At 41.9% G+C, this 20,147-nt stretch overlaps 1 protein-coding gene across 1 annotated transcript; it reads left to right on the forward strand.

Moving 5' to 3' along the window:
* Positions 1-694: 694 nt before the first annotated feature.
* LOC101480463 (solute carrier family 2, facilitated glucose transporter member 1) lies at positions 695-19,677 on the forward strand. Its single transcript, XM_004545913.3, has 10 exons — positions 695-828; positions 3,148-3,240; positions 6,268-6,428; positions 6,556-6,796; positions 8,415-8,577; positions 8,912-9,099; positions 9,464-9,568; positions 15,039-15,140; positions 15,532-15,735; positions 16,250-19,677. The coding sequence occupies exons 1-10, from the start codon at positions 811-813 to the stop codon at positions 16,454-16,456; spliced, it is 1,482 nt and encodes a 493-aa protein (XP_004545970.1). The 5' UTR covers positions 695-810; the 3' UTR covers positions 16,457-19,677.
* The last annotated feature ends 470 nt before the right edge of the window (positions 19,678-20,147 follow it).

Genomic DNA, 20,147 nt, shown 5'->3' on the forward strand with positions numbered 1-20,147 from the left:
GATCGGAGAGGTGGGTGGGCTAATTTACACTTTGAGAGAGGCCAAGTGAGTCACAGTATGTTCAACACTGAGGCTGTCATTTTCAGCATCTACGTGTAACTATTTTATCTGAACTGTTCACTAAATTAGATAAAAGACAGATGGAAGAGTAAAAGAGTTCCTCTGTGTCCACTGTGAGTGTCCATCATTGAACAGCGCGGCGGCTGACCACACCAGCTGTCTGCCACTTACAGTGTAGTTTTGACCTTAATAGGTCACATGACAGGGTGAGGCAAGGTCTCACAGTGTTTTCACCTGAAACCTCAGGTGATCATTACAGACGCCTTTTTCACTCCTTGGCTCAAGTGACGAGGCTCGTGATTAATAGTGGGCCAACAATCCTCTTAAGAGACAACCCCCACTAGGGTTTTTTTTTTAAATTTAATTTGTATTTACATTTTTTTAATCATCTATAAGAAGATGTACATTGAAAAAAATGTGTGAATAATTTCATTTTTTAACTTATTAAATGCATCTAAGACTAAATCAGTCAGTGAATGTATTACAGCTCTGAGACTTCAGCCCTAGGATGTCAACATCATGATAGTGCTGCTTTGCTGGGACCTCAGCAGCTCATTAAGATCCACTTAGTGCTGACGTCACTAAGCTGCTTACTGCTGCAGGTGAATGGAGGAAGGAACTGAAAAAGATTTGTTTACACTGATGTAGGACTCAAGTCTAGCAGGCAACATCATGAGCACTGTTTTATTGTAGATAGTAAATTACCTGACTGATTACTGACAATCCGGATTTTGGATTTTGTGGGCTGCCATGGAGTGCAGTGGCAAGGTAACTGCTGCTTGATTCATACAGGATGAAGATTTTGTTTGTTGAAAAAAGAAATAGGTCAGGAATACAATTAAAAGGCTCCAGTGTTTAATCCATTATGTGGCAGCACGTTTTCACAGCAGACACCATGTCATAGTGAGTGAAACAATAACTTCAGATATAAAAATTAGGATGTTTTAATGGTGTGTTTGACCTAAATTCAGCAGCACAGTCAGGACTTCTACTCCTTTTCTTACAGCTGTAAGCAGTGCTTCCATTTTCTTATTACACCGTGAGATAGTAGCAACAGAAGATAAATTTAGTCTTTGTCTTACAAATGTTTTGCATAAACACTGTTTTACAACAAGTGATTCAAAATTTATGTAAAATAATAAAGCTTGATCAGTCTTAAACTGTCAGTAAAGAAGTAAAATTGATGCATTAATATGTGGATTAGTAGTTTTTTAAGATGGTCTGCGTTTAAGGATTTAAGTACTTTTATACATCATGCCATGCAATTTTGTGTAAAGTTGTGTTACACATCATAGGATCTGTGTACATTCGTACTATATATGCTGATGTATTTGACTGTACAGCAGAAGCAGCACTCCTGACATGACAGGGATTAGACTTTAATTTTATTACAGGCTTAGCTATAATAATAGTTAGCTTAGAAGCTATAGCCCTGCAAATGAAAGAGCAAGCACACAAATAAATATAAACTATATAAAACAAACTTTATTATAATTACTATTATTATTAATTTCTTTCCTTCACCCTGTCACATACACAATGATACAATGCTTTCATCTACACTGATAACACTTTGAAAACAAGTCAAGAAACACAGGATGTCATATTGTTAAATGGAAGGTAAAAGTATCAGCCTACAGATGGATGAGATCAGTGAAAACAAATCAAAGTGAAAAGAACAGGGCACCACTGAAGTCACTGGTTGGTGGGAGACATTACTGGCCTTCTGGTGGTCATTTTGTAGGACTATGGCAGCACTCACCCAGTTCCTGCTTGCAGAAAGAGGCAGATACCAGTACTGCTGAAGGGTTTTTACCTTCTATGAACATGTCCAGCTCCCCTGTATGCTCTTGAGTCTGTTCAGGGAGACACAGCAAACCTTGTTTGCCTTGTTTGTACCATCCTGGAGGAGGTGAACTGCCTGTTCAACCTCTGTGGGGTCCAGGTTTCCTCATGCTACCAGTGGTTGCACTGACCCTAGGCAAATGTAAAAATAGTCAGAGAATATGAAGAGGGACAGATGTATTCATATTTTGGGAGTTGTCTCAGTGCTGCCCCTCTAGTGCACCTGTTGTTAATTTCATTAACACCAAAGTAGCTGAACCTGATTAACCACCCCCTCTGCTACTTAACTAACCAGATCAATAGATATATTTACACATGCCAATCGATGCATCAGGGATTAATCCATCAACGATAAACATCCTGCATCCATCCATTCAAAGTTTACACAATATTTCAATTAGAACTACAGTGCAATTCTTCTGCATTTCTTCTAATAATCCAAAATAACCTCTTTGTTCACCTAAAAAGTCTTGAAGCCATGTCTGAGTGTCAGCATCTAACTGCAATACTTCAGTGTCAGCATCTAACTGCAATACTTCAGTCCTCCATGAAACACTTCTGTCACTCTGATGTGCTCTCTGGGGTTTGATCAGCTCACTAAGTTTGTCCATTTTGTTAAATATACACCTCACATTCCTGATGATGCTTGCTGAAACAGCTCGATTGAAATCTCATTGTTTGCTATGAAGTTCCTCCAGGATTACGATCCTCATTCTGGGTACCACAACAGTCAGAGCAATCAGCTGTTGCTGATTTCTGTTTCCAAGAGAGTACGGGAAAACGAGTAGCAGCCTGGTAAAACCTGACTTAACCAGTCAAGGTAGTGCAGGTTTTCTTCTAAATGGAAGATTGATGCTTTGATCCCTTGCTCCTGGGCAAGATACTGTACACCATGTTTCCACAATCCATCCATCAGTGAGTGTGTGAATCTTAGACAAAGCAAAGGCATATATTGAAAATGCTGTGCTGATGCATGAACGAGTTTTGCAGCTAGAGAAATAAAGTGCTACATAACTACAAAATATCAAAAGAAAATGTAACTTTTGCATGAATCAAAATGATCGAGAGAAATGAATGTTATCAAGTGATAAAGTTAATAGAATAAAAAATAGCTTCAAGAGAGCTCCAAATTTGATCTTTTTACCCACACACAGTTTTAGGAGGGTTGTAACATGATTAAAAAGGGATTTTTCCTCTTCCAACAGTAATTATCAATCTTCTCTTTCTGTCTTATAACAATAGGTGACGCCCCAGCTGATGATCACAGTAGGGACAGCTGTGATTGGCTCGCTTCAGTTTGGCTACAATACTGGCGTCATCAATGCTCCTCAAAATGTGAGAGTTTCATTGTCTGAATGAAGAATGTAAAGGAGGAAAAAATATACATATTTGAAAATGTGTGAGAACAAATGGAATTAGAATAGCGATACAGTAGTTAGTTTCACTGATGAAGATCAACTCTTTTTTTTTTCAGTTAAGGTTTTGAAGCTGAATCCATGTGGTATATTTACTGTTTTCACATGTATTAATTTATGTGGCTTAAACATTCCCATCTCAAACAAACGCGTCAGTGTTAAATGCTGTTAACACATAGTGAAAAGCTCCGATGACTTAAAAGAACATTTTTATGAAATCACAATGCCAGTTGCACTCCACACGATGACTTCAACAGGGTTAGCAGTTGTCCTCTGAGACCCACCACCCTGCAAGTAGATAGCCAGTGGTCACTCCAGCCTCTGCAACTCCGCTGCCTTTAAGCTGTGGCATATCATAGGCCCTGGCCTGCACAGAGAGACAAAATAACACCTCCACTATATAATTCATAGCACAAAACCCATCCATCCCAAATATATCCGGTTTCATCACATTACATACCTGCACAGAGAGACAAAATAACACAGCAGTGTTTGTAGTGTGGGCTATAAGTAGACCAGTGTATCAGTGCAATCAATTACACCTGCCTAGTAGTCCAACCACATTACAGCCATTGGCTCACCAGAAATGTGACACACACACACACACACACACATACTCCCAACCCAGTGCAACTTCACACAATAATATGGAGATGAATTAAAACAGGCACATTAGTGTACCATGTTACACTCTGGGTCTCTCCTGAATGACTGAACTTCTCACCTTATCTCTAACGCTGATTGCAGAAAACTAATTTTTACCGTGTGTATCTGCAATCCGATTCTATCGGTCATTACCCAGAGCTTGATGCCATCAGTGAGAGTAGGGACATAGAGTGACCGGTAAATTGACAGCTTTACTCAGCGCTCTTCATCTCAACAGACCAGTAAAGCACTCAAATCTGCAGTGGTGTGGAATCTCATTACCTCCCCCCTTACATGTGACCAAGAACCAGAAATACTTAAACTTCTCCACATGAGCCAACAACTTCCCGACCCTGAGTGGGCATTCTACCCTTTTCCTGCTGAGAACCATGGAGTCACATTTGGAGGTGCTGATTCTCTTTCCCGCTGCTTCAAGCCACCACCTGGTTAAGGCAAGAGAACCATGTCATCTACAAAAAGCAGCCACAAGATCCTGTAGAAGGCGTCTACCAAAGTAGAAGCCTGCTGCCACTTGGCTCCACCTACAAATTCTACCCATAAAAATTCTGAACAAAGTGGTGACAAAGACTCACTGTAAACAAGTCAGACTGAATTCAATCCCAATCATATAGCACCAAAACACAACAGTTGCCCCAAGGTGCTTCATATTGTAAGGTGAAGACCCTACATTAATACAGAGAAAACTGCAATGGTCAGTAAACCCACTTTGAGCAAGCACTTGGCAACAGTGGGAAGGAAAAACGCTCTTTAACAGGAAGAATTCTACAACTGTGCAAGAAAGACAGATAATAAATATAACTAAGGATTAAATGAAGAAGAAGAAGTATTCCTTCCATACCACTGATTTTACTGTACCACTGATCCTCGGTTGAAGTCCGCGGTGCCTATACTATACAGTGTGAGTAGAGCACCCCTCCTGAGTTACCTGACATTTAGCCAGAACTGCTTTAACCTCCTAGAACCCTGCGTCCACATATTTGGACATCACATTTTGGGTTATTTAGACCAAAATACTCAATTTTGCTCTACAATGGCCTGATATCCACTTGCAAGGACATTATACTGCCACTGTTCTATCGAAATTTTAAACGAATATCCTCATTTGTGGCTCTCATTTTTCTTAGAAACAAAAATCAGGTAAAAAAAAAAAAATCTGGTAATTCTTTGTTTTTACATTTATCGGGCCCCAATATGCCCAAATATCAAAAAGAAATTAAAAATGCATGCTGTGGAAGACTTTGGGTCTTAGGAGGTTAAGGCTGAAGAAAAATCATCTTTAAATTGTCACTGGGTCCCAGTGTTTGTGAGTTTCTTTGTATTTTGTTATTCATTTGTGTTCTTCATTTCAGCTTATCTAGCTAAATTCTGCCACACCTAGGTTACAGTTCATGGTTTATCAGGTTCCCCTTGTGGCTCACCCCTGTGTTTTAGTCTCCCTTATTGGTTAGTGTATCTAATCTGTCATGTCATGTCTGCGTCTTTTTATGGTTCCTGTTTTACTTTGAGGGGGTCTTGGGGTCCATGTTCATTGTTTTAGTTTCACTTCCACTGTGGCATCATTAGGTTCATTCTTGTCAGCTGTTTTTCCATGTGCCTCCATTTCCCCTAATAACCTTATGTGTGTGTTTAAGTCCTCTGTCTTCCTTTGTTCTGTATCTGTGTTCTGCGTTACCTCCATCATGTCACAGTTCTCATAGTCATTATCTTGTTTCAGTCATAGTAAAAGTCATGGTTTTCCCAGTGTGTGTTTAGATTTTCCCTCATTTTGTTTGTTGTGTTTTATGTTTGTGAGTTTCAACCCCAAAATAAAGGCTCGCTTTTTGTTCAAGTTTAGTTTTGGCTCCTCGTCTGCGTCTGCACCTAGTCCTCCTCACACACTCCACACGGTCTGCCTTTGCAGGCCGTGACATGAATGTAGCTACATACATGCGCATGAGGTATCATGTTCACCAAGTTAGAATGGTATCAGAAGGATAATGACTGACTGTATTACTCTTACATATGACCTGTTGATGAAAGTTCTGGAGAGAAAGTTAAAGACCACCCAAGTCATGAAGTCTGAAAGAGTTGGAAATATTAGACTCTGGAAATTAAATGACAACGCAGTGTATCCAATATTTGTCTTCGTATTTCACCCTGAGCGTAAAGTATTAAATCACCAAGGGTCACTAAGCAAAAGTTGGGATTAAAGTGCTGTTGTGTACATAAGAGCTACTTCACTTTAATCTGTCTTTATGTGTCTTACAATAAGACTGTTACTGCGTACTGTTTTATGTTTTAGATCATTGAGAGCTTCTACAATGAGACATGGAGCAGCAGGTTTTCAGAGCCCATCCCTCAGACCACTCTAACAGCTCTGTGGTCTCTCTCTGTGGCCATCTTCTCTGTGGGAGGGATGTTTGGCTCCTTTTCTGTCGGTCTCTTTGTTAACCGCTTTGGCAGGTATGACTCTCTCCGTTGCTAACAAGATCTATATACATCCATATTTTTTTTTAAATTAAATTTAAAAATTAAATTTTTTTTAAAGTTTTCTTATTAAAGAGCATTTATGGTAAATTATTTTTTAAAGGAGGAACTCCATGCTCATGGCCAATGTGCTTGCATTCATTTCTGCAATATTTATGGGATTCTCCAAATTGGCTGCTTCCTTTGAGATGCTCGTTATTGGACGTTTAATTGTGGGTGTCTATTCTGGCCTGTCCACTGGTTTTGTGCCCATGTACATTGAGGAAATCTCACCCACATCTCTCCGGGGAGCATTAGGAACGCTGCATCAGCTTGGTGTAGTGATCGGCATTCTCATGGCACAGGTGAGAGCCTTACATTTTTAACCACAAATACTCCCACCATTTACCAGTTTGAGTAACAGTTGATTAATAATGCGTATAATCACTTTCATAAGTTCCTAGATAATGACATATTTTTTGTGATTTTTGCCTCTGTACACTCTGCACACCACCACAGGAGAGTCCAGTGTTACAGGGCTATACTCTGCTCACATTCAGCTAAATGCTGTAAAAATATTCATTATCCACGTGCATTGTTTCGCAGTGTAGACCGCAAAAGCCACCCAAGTGTTATTCAAGGCAAAGAAACTGTATTCGCTATGACCAAGAGAGTCACCTGATTTCAATCCAATAGATTGTGCTTTCTAGTTAATGAAGACAAAATGAAGGCACAGATGCCAACAAACAAGGCAGCTGCAGTGAAGGCCTGGCAACGCATTGACAACACTGCAGTTTCTACAGGATAAGACACAACTATACTGTAGATAATTTTAGTAACTTCCAGGTAAACAGTAGAACAGCACCACCAAGGTTGGAGATGGGACAATACTGGAAGAGCATATGGGAGAAGGACGCAACACATAGCAGCAATGCTCAGTGGCTAGTGGATCTAAGAGAAGACCACAGCAACCTCCCTGAACAGGGTCCAGTAACCATCACACTGGCAGACACCCAAGATTCTCCAATATGAAGAGTCAGACAGCACCAGGCCCCGACATAGTTCGCGCCTACTGGCTGAAGAAGCTGACTGCACTCCACAAGCGTCTGGCTGCAGAAATGAACCAGCTGCTAGTGGATGAGAGACACCCAGAATGGCTAACCGAAGGCCGGACAGTCCTGATCCTCAAATACCCCCAGAAGAAACCAGTCCCATCCAATTACCAGCCAATAATCTGCCTCAGTACCACATGGGGGTTCTTGTCAGGCATCATAGTGGCTAAGCTGGATAGGCACATGGGTCAATACATTAGCAGGGCAGAGAAAGGAATTGGTAAGAATACCAGAGGCACAAAATACCAGCTACTGGTAGACCGAGCAGTCAGCCAAGACTGCAAGACTGACCAACCTATGCACTGCCAGGATTGATTACAAGAAGCCCTATGACTCGATGCCCCATACCTGGATCCTGGAACTATACAAGATCAACAGGACCCTAAAAGCCTTCATCAGGAACTCAGTGGACAAGCAGAAGAAGACAGCTGTAGTGATAGACGTAGAGATACCAAATGACAGCAAGATTAAGAAGAAGGAACACAAGAAGCTTGAGAAGTACCAAGGGCTCAGAGAAGAGCTGGAGAAGATGTGGTCCCAGTGGTAATCAGAGCACTACATGCAGTCACTCCCGAGCTCGGCGAGTGGCTCCAGCAGATCCCAGGAACAACACTGGAGATCTCTATCCAGAAGAGCACAGACCCAGAAACAGCTAAGATACTGTGCAGGACCCTCAAGCTCCCCGGCCTCTCGTAGAGGACCCGAGTTTGAAGGATAGACCGCCCGCAGGGACGAGAGGGGAATTTAATTTTTAAAAAATATATAAATGCTGACACTTCAAGCATTTGATGTCGTTACTAATTTACTGTTGTGTATATTCCAAGTCTGAAAGGGGCTTTCAAATAAGGAGTCTATTGTATACATTGTTTAGATTTTTGGGCTTGAATCCATCATGGGGAATGCATCCCTATGGCCCCTCCTACTGGGTTTTACTCTGCTACCATCTGTGCTGCAATGTGTCCTGTTGCCTCTCTGTCCTGAGAGCCCCCGATACCTCCTCATCAACTGCAACGAGGAGAACAAAGCCCGCGGCGGTAAGATGAACACACTGTCATGAGAGACGACGAAAAAATCAAATGCAATCAAACAGGAACATTTGGGGATTATAGATTACAGTACAAAGAGGCAGGCATGTTCTCAAATGTCCTGACTCCCAATGTCTAAAACTAAAAATTGCTATTCATTAGAATAAACACAGAAGAATACACACATAGACACTCAAATACACAATAGAGACTCATTGTAAACAACACCTATATCTCAAGTTACACAAATAAATCTTTTATCCACACAATTTCTGCCAAAACCATCTAATATACTGCTAGACAGTTGTAACATAACATCATAGAAATAACTACTGTCTTCCAGTCCTAATTAAACTACGGGGTACTGATGACGTGAGTGAGGAAATGGAGGAGATGAAGGAGGAGAGCCAGCAGATGATGAAGGAAAAGAAGGTGACCATCCCTGAACTTTTCCGCTCCCCCGTGTACCGCCAGCCCATCTTTGTTGCCATCATGCTGCAGCTGTCACAGCAACTGTCTGGTATCAATGCTGTAAGTCAAATGAGCAAAAGAGAACTTGTGCATTCTATTGTAGTGAATGCCATCGAGTATAAAACAAAGGGTATAAGATAAAATGTTTTACATCTCTTAAGCTACATAGATTACAAATGACCTAAACAATAACTTTAACGACCATTAAGTAATGAGATCCTATTTAGTAACATGAACTACTGCTACTACTACTGTACTACTACTACTACTACTAAAATGATTAGTCATAACTCATGTTCTTGAAATCATTATTCATTAACAGTGCATTCGAGTTGAAGTGCAAGGTGTAGAGAAGAAATTCATGCACAGAAAGATATAAAGTTCAAGTATCGCACCTGTGTCTTGTGTCTGTCATCTTCTGTAGGTGTTCTACTACTCAACTATGATCTTTGAGCGAGCAGGCGTGTCCCAGCCTGTCTATGCAACTATCGGCACAGGAGTGGTCAACACTGCATTCACAGTTGTTTCTGTAAGTTGCAAAAGAACAAGTTGAAACAAAAAAATAAGCTCTATGTATATATACATATATAAATCCTATATATATCCTAGGAACAGCTAAAATACTGCACAAGCTCCCAGGCCTCTGGTAGAGGACCCAGGCCTTAAGGATAGACTGCCTACAGGGACGAGAGGGGAATTTTATATTCCAGAATGAGAGAATCTCGGTCGGAGGGTAGGCGGCTAACAGAGGTGTGCAACAGTATCATTAGAAAACAGGTCCTGTATGAATAAGATACATAACTGTACATAACTGAGGATCTATAAACTGCCAAACAAAATACCAGAGGTCAAAAGAATAAATAGCCTGTCCTCCAAAGACCTATCCAGGGTACAGTCCCAGCTGCATGGGAACAATAGTACAAGAGCAGACCCATGAAGAGCTAATACTGAGCAATGTTGGAAAAACACACAGGAGGAAGGAATTCTCGTGGAAGACCTAAACCAATACCAGGTGGATAGCTGGGAAAAATGATTAAGGAAGAGAAAAGATTTTGTGTTCTTTTTAGCCTCCAGAGCTGTAAACTGGCTACATTTATTAAATGTATCATTTATACTAAGGAAGGCTGAGTACCTAAACATGTAACACACTGAGCAGGAAAGTGCAGCTAGCTAGTTGGTTATGAACTAAGCTAAGCTGACAAATCCCTAAAGTCACAGTGAATGAATACTGTGAATATTAGATAGATTCAACAGAGAGTGTGCTTTGAATAAGGCACATGAAGATTAAACTATAATAATAACAATAATAATAAAAATACATGTTATTTAAAGGCGCCATCCTCCTGCAAGTCCACCACCTGCAGGAGGCGCCATAGGGGGTCGTGTGCATTGTGTGGTGGGCGGCGGCCAGGAGTGGAGGCCCTGGTGGACTGATCCAAGACTGGCATTTGGGACATGGAATGTCACCTCTCTGGTGGGGAAGGAGCCTGAGTTAGTCCGTGAGGTTGAATGTTCCTGGCTAGATATAGTCAGGCTCACCTCAACGCATGGCTTGGGCTCTGAAACCATTCCCCTGGTATTTTAATATCTCCTTGGCTTACTGCCTGTATGTTGGGGTTCCTCCCGGTGGATGAGGGGGTTTGTTCCCTGCACCTTTGGGTCGGGGGACAGGTCCTGACTGTCATCTGCGCTTATGCGCTGAGTGGCAGCTCAGAGTACCCAGCCTTTTTAGAGTCCCTGGGTGGGGTGCTGGAAGATGCTCCGCCTGTTGTCCTAATGGGGGACTTCAATGCTCACGTGGGTAACGACAGCGAGAACTGGAGGGGCGTGATCTGAACCCAAGTGATGTTTTGTTATTGCACTTCTGTGCAAACCACAGTTTGGCCATAACGAACACCATGTTCGAACATAAGAGTGTCCAAAGTGCACGTGGCACCAGGACGCTCTAGGCTGCAGGTTGATGATCGATTCTGTAATCATATCACCAGAGCTGCGGCCATATGTTCTCGACACTCGGGTAAAGAGAGGGGCTGATCTGTCAACTGAACACCACCTGGTGGTGAGTTGGATTAGACGACGGGGGAGAACACTGGACAGACCCGGTGCACCTAAACGTATAGTGAGGGTGTGCTGTGAACGCCTAGCAGGCTGTGCTAACTGTGCTGTGGCCGCAAGGTGGTTGGTGCCTGTCGTTGTAACCCCTGAACCAAATGGTGGACACCAGAGGTGAAGGGAGCCACGAGGCTGACGAAGGAGTCCTATTGGGCTTGGCTAGCCCAATAGGACAAGTGGAATGTGGCTCCGGCAGTGGCTGAAGCAAACCGTCAGGCGACTCAGGAGGCTGTATGCGGTACTGCGTATAGTGCTGGTGGAGCGCTACTGACTTCGACTGCGAAAATTGTTGGGCGGTGGAAGGACCTCCTCAATCCCACTGACATGTCTTACGAGGAGGAAGCAGAGTCTGGGGATGAGGGAGGTGACCTGCCAATTTTGGGGGGTGAGGTCACTGAGGCAGTTAAACAACTCCTTAGTGGCAGAGCCCCTGGTGTGCATGAGGTCCGCCCTGAGTTCCTGAAGGCTCTGAATGTTGTAGGGCTGTCCTGGCTGACACGCCCCTGCAATGTTGTGTAGAGGTCAGGGGCAGTACCCCTGGACTGCAGACCGGGGTGGTGGTCCCCATTTTTAAGAAGGGAAGAAGGGAACTGGAGATCAACAGATGGATTGGTGCTGCGGCTGCAGTGATGCAGATGCTGTACCGGTCTGTTGTGGTGAAGAGAGAGCTGAGCGTAAAAGCGAAGCCCTCAATTTACCGGTCGATCTACGCCCCTACCCTCACCTATGGTCAGGAGCTGTGGGTAGTGACCGAAAGAATGATATCGCGGATACAAGCAGCGGAAATGAGCTTATTCTGAAGGGTGGCTGACTTCTCCCTTAGGGATAGGGTGAGAAGTTCAGTCACCAGAGAGGGGCCCAGAGTAGAGCCGCTGCTCCTCCACATTGAAAGAAGCCAGTTGAGGTGGTTCAGGCATCTGACAAGGATGCCTCCTGGGCAATGTTTCCTCTAATTTAACTAACTCCCTGAGCGGTCCCTTGGACCACTGTGAGCAACATTAGACGTGTGCACTGTGGACACGCCGCATCGAATCCATCCAAGTTACATGGTTTATTAAAATAATCAAATTACAGCATTTACATTTATGTTAAACTACTTTTAATTAACTGCTTTAGTCCACTTACAATGAGAATTAAAAAAAAATCTTGTTCATGACCTGTGTAGTATGTTAACACTATTACAAGTAAAAATAACTTGAACTCCAATTTTGAAAACAAAACTTTCTTTCTTTCTTTCTTTCTTTCTTTCTTTCTTTCTTTCTTTCTTTCTTTCTTTCTTTCTTTCTTTTTTTATAAAGCTCTGACTTGTATTATGAGTCTGTGGTCTGGGAGAGAGTCCTGTAGCTCTCTGTCTGCAAAATACAGTATATTCAATTCAATTCAATTTTATTTATATAGCGCCAAATCACAACAAACGTCGCCTCAAGGCGCTTCATAGATACAGATATAATGAGCAATGCTGGGCAATTAATTATATAGTTACTTCTTCAAAAAAGTAACTGAGTTATGCAAACAACAAAGTTTTTTGCAGCAGTTTACCTAAAAATGCAGCCAAGGCGTTTTTTAAAATAAACATTTTAAACTATTTACAGAACAATCAGCTGTTCTGCATCAAATTTGATGCCACACAAATTATTTGTGCCACTCCAAAAATAATTTCTGTCCACTATGAGATAAAGGAGAACATCAAAAGCCTGATACCTGCAGGCCTGACAACAGGAGATGTATCACTCCTGTAACACCTGTAACATTCAGTAGTCGCCGTATTGTTCTGACACACACAACAAAACTATTTACTACACTACACACTAACTGCACAAGATTTTCCCTAAATGTCGCAAATCTCTCACATCTCAAAACACCGCAGTCACTCCTAAAACTTCCCCCTCCCTAAACAACTATGTGCCATGTTGCCATAACATTTTCTGATTGGTCGACATGGTACATTTTACGACCAATAGGAAAGGGTGGGGGTTTTTCTTGGATTTGGCTTTGACCGTTTCTTCCCGCAGTAAATATAAACAATGATAGTATTCAGGAAGAAAACCAAACATTGCATATATTTTTATCTTTGGTTTTACGTGGCCTATCAACACAATTTAAAAACTGGTATAAAGTCAACACATTTTCCGTCAATTGTTCCGTCTGTCCTGCTCACATCTCCAATAGTTGTACACGTTGTCATTTACGTGGCTTCACTCCACATCAGCCACGCCGCTTTGCTAGCTAAAGCACCGGTGTCGGCACATAAGGACGCTGTCATAGACGAAGTTGATTAGCTGCCTATATACGAATGTGAATCGCATAATTGGCTGGACTATGGGATAAGGTGACATCGTTCTAATCCCATACTGGAGCAGCCAGTCACTCACTGACTAACACTGCAAAACAGAATTGTTAAAGTATTAATTTTAATTTCAATTCAGGTTAGATTTTCTGTGCGCAGAGACCGTGCCACCAGTGCGCAATTATGCATGCGCGCAGCTTAGAGGGAACATTGCTCCTGGGCGCCTCCTGGGTGCGGTGTTCCAGGCATGTCTCACCGGGACGGGACCCGGTGCACACCCAAGACACACTGGAGAGATTATATCTCTCGGCTGGCCAGGGAACACCTTAGTGCAGCGGTCCCCAACCTTTTTTGCGCCACGGACCGGTTTATGCCCGACAATATTTTCATGGACCGGCCTTTAAGGTGTCGCGGATAAATACAACAAAATAAAACTAGTACCGGTACCGAAAAAAAAGAAAATTTATTCATAACACACGTGAAAAGACCCAGGAAAACAGAGTAAATGATAAAAACGATAACAAAATAACGCTGAAAACCGATAAAAACCCTGAAAACTATACATTTCATACCTGAGCCTCAACTCTCGCGGCCCGGTACCAAACGACTCACGGACCGGTACCGGTCTGAGGCCCGGGGGTTGGGGACCGCTGCCTTAGTGTTCCACCGGACAAGCTAGAGGAGGTGGCTGGGGTTGAGGGAGGTCTGGGCTTCTCTACTTAGGCTGCTGCCCCGCGACCAAGCCCCGGATAAGTGCAAGAAGATTAATGGATGGATGGATGGATGGATTGATGGATGGATGGATAATATGAAATAAGATGTTATCTAAAAGTTTCAATGAAATGGGCTACACAGATAAACAACACAAAACACCACTGTGCATTGCAACAGGAACAGGAAGTGACACTGTGTCGCAGAGAGAGCCAACACCAAGTGAAACTACCCAATGAATAAGAGAAAGGAAATCTGATTTTATTCAATGAAATATGGCATCACAGAAGTTCTGGCACAATCTTGTGCTTTTAATGTGTAACATTATAACATATAATGGAGTCATTATATGCTGGAGTCAGTGTCCGATGACCTCGAGTCACTGAGCGCAGCACAGGCATGACATGTCCTATCTGTGGTTTGGTGAATTAAGGTTTGCGTGAAGCCCAAGTCCACTTGTGGCTCTCGTGAACCCCCTTGGCATCTTACTAGAACGCTATATATTCCTCTCAGCAACACAGAATACTGGACTGAACGTAGCATCTCAAGCTGGTGCTGGTTCACCACCACCTGCTCTGCTGCATAGAGGCTAGCTCTGCTACCATCTTTGCCAGTGCCTGGACTGGCTGCGTGGGTTGTGGGTACATCATGTTGCACTGAGTTTTATGAGTTTTAAGTTTTATTCCATATATTTTGGGGGATTTTTTAAGTACTGTTGAACAGTAGATGATTATATTACTGTTTTTATGATGGTTTCCTTTGGGCATTTTAAATATTAAATTTTTTATTAATGGATTACAGTTATGATCCATTGATATTACCTCCACTGTGAATACTGGTATTATGTTTGGTTTATGTTGTCATTTTGTAACATCTGTATGTCTTGTAGTTGTTTGTGGTGGAGCGTATGGGCAGGAGACCCCTTCACCTCATTGGTCTGATGGGAATGGCCGTTTCAGCAGTTTTTCTAACCGTGGCCATGGCATTGTTGGTAAGTGTTTGTGGTCACCATTACTGAAAGCAGGCCTTTTGAATTAAAGGGTAGGAGTGCTACAATGTTACTGTAGATCAGGGGTCCCCAATCCCATACCACGAGGGCCGGTGTCCCTGCAGGTTTTAGATGTGTCCCTGATCCATCACAGCTGATTTAAAGGCTAAATTACCTCCTCAACATGTCTTGAAGTTCTCCAGAGGCCTGGTAATTAACTAACCATGTGATTCAGGTGTGTTGACCCAGGGTGAGATCTAAAACCTGCAGGGACACCGGCCCTCGTGGACTGGGATTGGGGACCCCTGCTGTAGATCAAGAGTAATAAAAATCTGACCATGTAAAAAAATAGACCATGAAACTGATCATTTTCTGTGATATGCTTTGCTCTAAGGACCAGCTAAAGTGGATGTCTTACATTAGCATTGTGGCCATCTTCAGTTTTGTAGCCTTTTTTGAAATTGGCCCTGGCCCCATCCCATGGTTTATTGTGGCTGAACTCTTCAGCCAAGGGCCCCGTCCTGCTGCCATTGCAGTTGCTGGTTTCTCCAATTGGTCTGCCAACTTCTTAGTGGGGATGTGCTTCCAGTACATTGAGGTAAGACAGCTTTTATTTAAAATTTTGTTTGTTTGTTTTGGGGCTCCTATTTTCAGTTGTACAACTGAGTGCTTTTGCTCCATGGATTAGACAACAACAGATTCAGTTGGCTACAGGTATAATCCGGTGAACATAAAAACTCTGTAAATATGCACTCTAACAACAGAAGATCCAATCAGAATTCATAATTCAGTTTGAATTGACTGCCCTTAAAAGACAAAGAGCCAATTTTTTTGTTTAAAATAAATTTGGTATTCAAGCAATACACTCTCAGCACCGGTCTAGGAAAGTCCTGTTCTGTGAGTGTCTTGCGGACCATTTGTATTTCAATTTCTATAGCTCCAATTCATACACACACACACACACACACACACACACACACACACACATATATATATATATATATATATATATATATATATATATATATATATATAAAATGTATAATGTATAATGTAATTATTAGCTTGTTGTCTGCAACAACAACAGAATTGAGCCTTTCCCTTTAATCCAGCAACTCTGTGGCCCCTACGTCTTCATCATCTTCACCATCTTGCTGCTCGGCTTCTTCGTCTTCACCTACTTCAAGGTTCCAGAAACTAAGGGCTGCACTTTTGATGAGATTGCAGCGGGCTTCCGCCAGACAGCAGGTCAGGGATCTAACAAGTACTCAGCCCCGGAAGAATTCAACACCCTGAGGGGGGATGACCCTGATCTTTGAAAGTTTGTTCATGTAGGGACCACTGTTGTCCATGTTTTAGATATTTCATCCATTAATGTTAGAGCCAGTAATCCACAGTGTAGGGGCTTTCACACAGAGTTACCATGGGCTTGATCTGTAGCACAGCAAACTGTTGGTCACTAGTAAAAATGACATCCCAGTAGGCATTCAAAATGAACCAAGTGTCATTTTGTAACAGAAAAAAGCCGGGTTAAGTATATGGAATCACTATATAGAACCCTCTCCTTATTTATTACAGGAAATAGAGTTTTGAACCTTTTTTTTCTTTTTGCCCACACGTCTCTTTCAGTTTTGGAGTTAATGATATAAAACATTAGATGGACTGTTTCATGTTTGATAGGTGACAGAAAATCTTGGTTGTGTGCTTTTTTATATACATTTGATTTTGTTTAATAATTAAGACTTTAGTCAAACGTAATATGTTAGAACTACAAATGTGTTTACATGTGTGTCAAACAGAGAAAATGAAACTTAACAAAGTTTAATAATTGATTTTTTTTGTCTTTCTGAGTTATTAAATTAATACCTATAAAATGGCACTGGATGTGATGTGACATACATGAAGCTTGACTTCTGCATTGTGTGGCCTCACTGCAAATGCATGTTAGTGTTTCGTCTCCCTGTACGCTCCTGATGTTCCCACTCTGCCTGCAGAATATCTTTGGAGAGTCTCCAATGCTTTTAAATGTTTTTCCTTCAATTCAAGTAAAAAGCATAGACGAAGAATCTTGTTGAAAAGAAGTTAGTCTTCTTAGCCTTTGGTTTATATTGAAAAATGGATTTTACCCTCAACTATAATCTCTGGGAAACCTATCCAATTATTTTGGTGCCTAAATCTAACCACACACATGTTGTTCAGCTCCATGATGACAAAGCTCTAACTATTCCAAACATTAATACTTTAATTAAACATTCAAAAAATAGAAGTGCTAGATCTCCATCACTCATTTTCCAATTCAGTCTTATTTATACAGTGCCAAATCACAGCAACAGTGATCTCAAGCCATTTTGTATCCTAAGGTAAAGACCCTTTATTAATACAGCCAGATGGCCACCTCTGTTCAAGCACCTTTGCAATAGTGGAAAGAAAATCTTCCTTTAAACTAGAAGAAACCTTTAGCTGAACCAGGGTTCAGGGACAGGGTGTCTGTCTCCCGAATCCAAACTGGAAGCTCGTTCCACAGAAGAGGGGGCTGAAAGCTTAAGACTCTGCCTCCCGTTCTGCTTTCAAATATTTAAATAATATCATTAAATATACCATACTAACGTTACAGGACCAAAACTTGTGTTTCAGTTTCTCTCCTCTATGTTAAGTACATTGCTCCCTTTATTTAGAAAATAGACATAACAGTGAAAACACCACTATTCTCATGCTAACACACGTTAGCATGTTGGACACACTGAGTGTGAAAGTCAAGCATGCTGTAGAGGTATTTTACAGTTGTCAGAGAAAACACTGCAAACATCAATGCGTGTGGGAAGGAAACTATTTACTGAGACCACTAATCTACATAAACACATTAAACATCTTTTTCAGCAACATTATCTTACCCATATCGTATATTTAGACATTCAAATAATATATTTGGCCCATTTAAATGTGTTTATTTTATTATAAGTGAACAAATAGACCTCAAGCATGAACTGTGAAAATGCCTGAATATAGGCCTTTTGTGTTAACCAAAGTCAAGTCACTGTCATTTATATAACATTACGTGTATAATTACATGGTTCACATGCTGCTCCAAGGCAGAGCTGAGCTCTCTGGAGCTGCACGGCTCCCCCTGCTGGTCCTTAGAGCTTCTAGGGGCAGGGGGCCAACCACAGCAGAAGTATACCTGATGGGACCTGTAGTTCTTTTGATGGGCCTGGACACGGTGATTAGAAACACTCATACTTGTTGAACAGGTTCAGTTAATGAAATACTGGGAGTACCAGGAATGGGTAGACTGTACAATTCACATTCATCTCTCATTATGACCACAGGGTATGTATCTGTACATGTCTGCATTTTACCCAACTCCTCAGCAAGTGGGCAAACGAAAACCAATTATTTTGTCCTTTTCTATCATGCTCAGCATCCTCATGCAAGGGCGATGTTGGTTTGTCTGTTTGGATTTGTTGAAAGCGTTACATTCAGTGTGTGTCACCTGTATGCAGTAGCGGTTTTTGATACGGGCGACACGGGCGGTTGCCCGGAGCGGCATCGTGGTGGGGGGCGGCATCACGGGCATCGGCAAAAAAAATAAATAACAAAATGCTCGTACTCATGCTGCCCCGACGTCAGCCAGCACATATTGGGAATGGTACAGGCACCAATCGGTTTTCTATTGCCCATTTGCTGGCAGTAAGGGCGCCCTCCGTTTGCGAGGTGCCTGCTGCTTGCGGCACAGGGAGGAGAGGGCGGGGCGGCGGGGGATTCTCTGACTGGCTGGAGCAGCGTCTAATAACCAACTCGCAAAGTAAACAAAATAAAAACAAAACAACAAACACGAAAACACCAGACATCATGATACAGACTTATAATTTGCTCGGTGCGCCTGCTCGCTGCTGAAGTCAAAGTAAACTTTATTGTCATCTCTGCTACATACAGTCCAGTATATAGAGAGACAAGACGACGAGGCTCCAATTACAGCAAGAAAACAATAAATATAAGAAGAGTAAGAAAATAAATATACACTTTAGGACTCGGGGTAAAGGGATCAATAACAATTTAAAATTTATAATTTACAGTTTGATGATTTAAGGTCTCAAACACAACCCGTTGAAAGGGGAGGGGGGGGGGGGGCTGCTTTCAAATAGAGCACATTTCATTCATAATGATGTAAATCCAAGCCCATTATGTATTCACGATTTGAATCCTGGGTTGTGTGAAATCCCAGAAATAAACCTTAGACAAAGTGAATCTGTGAACTAAGGTGTAGGTGTGTTAGGTTATGTTGTGGTGATCCTCGAGTTGGGGGATGGCTGTTCATGGAGTGTAAAATTAAAACCAATGGAAGATGGACAGGAAAAGTTCAAAGCCATCAGGTGCTCAGTTTAGAAAAAATAGAAAAGGAGGAGAAACGAGCAAAAGATACAGGTAAGCAGATGTGTCATTGGATTATGGCAGCTCATCCTGAAACAATCAGTCAGAATACTTTATTAATCCCTAAGGAAATTATGTGGGTTACAGTTGCACCAAGAAGAATTGGCAAAAATAGCAACAGTTACAGAACAAACTCCAAAAAAATACCTTATGTTACAGATTTTAATATTAATTAGTCATTGTTAATTGTTGATTTGTCCTGTTCTCATTGTATGACGAATTATGATGGCTTTTTGGTAGCCGTTTGCATACCATGCATATCTGTCTCTCTTCATATGTGTATGTTTCTCTGGTGAAATACAGTATGGTTCCGACAACAGTTTTATGTTAATGTACAATCCTTAATAAGTTGTGTGTGTGTGTGTGTGTGTGTGTGTGGGGGGGGGGGGGGGGGGGGGGAGCCAGAGGGAGTGTTCGCCCGGGGCGCCAAACAGGCTAGGACCGCCACTGCCTGTATGTTACTGACCAGTCAACATTTATATTTGCAATAGATTTTGAGTAATCACTAAAAATGGAACGTAGATTTAGAAACTACACTGCAAGCTAGTGCTGATTATTCTGACACCCATTCTAACATGTCAT

Source organism: Maylandia zebra, linkage group LG20 (assembly GCF_041146795.1).
Source record: "Maylandia zebra isolate NMK-2024a linkage group LG20, Mzebra_GT3a, whole genome shotgun sequence".
NCBI lineage: Eukaryota > Metazoa > Chordata > Actinopteri > Cichliformes > Cichlidae > Maylandia > Maylandia zebra.

What these genes read in the sequence shown, in the direction of transcription:
- LOC101480463 (XM_004545913.3), top strand. An exon ending in TCATCAATGCTCCTCAAAAT is followed by an intron (nt 3,241 to 6,267) that starts GTGAGAGTTTCA and finishes TTTATGTTTTAG; the next exon opens with ATCATTGAGAGCTTCTACAA. An exon ending in CCGTGGCCATGGCATTGTTG is followed by an intron (nt 15,141 to 15,531) that starts GTAAGTGTTTGT and finishes CTTTGCTCTAAG; the next exon opens with GACCAGCTAAAGTGGATGTC.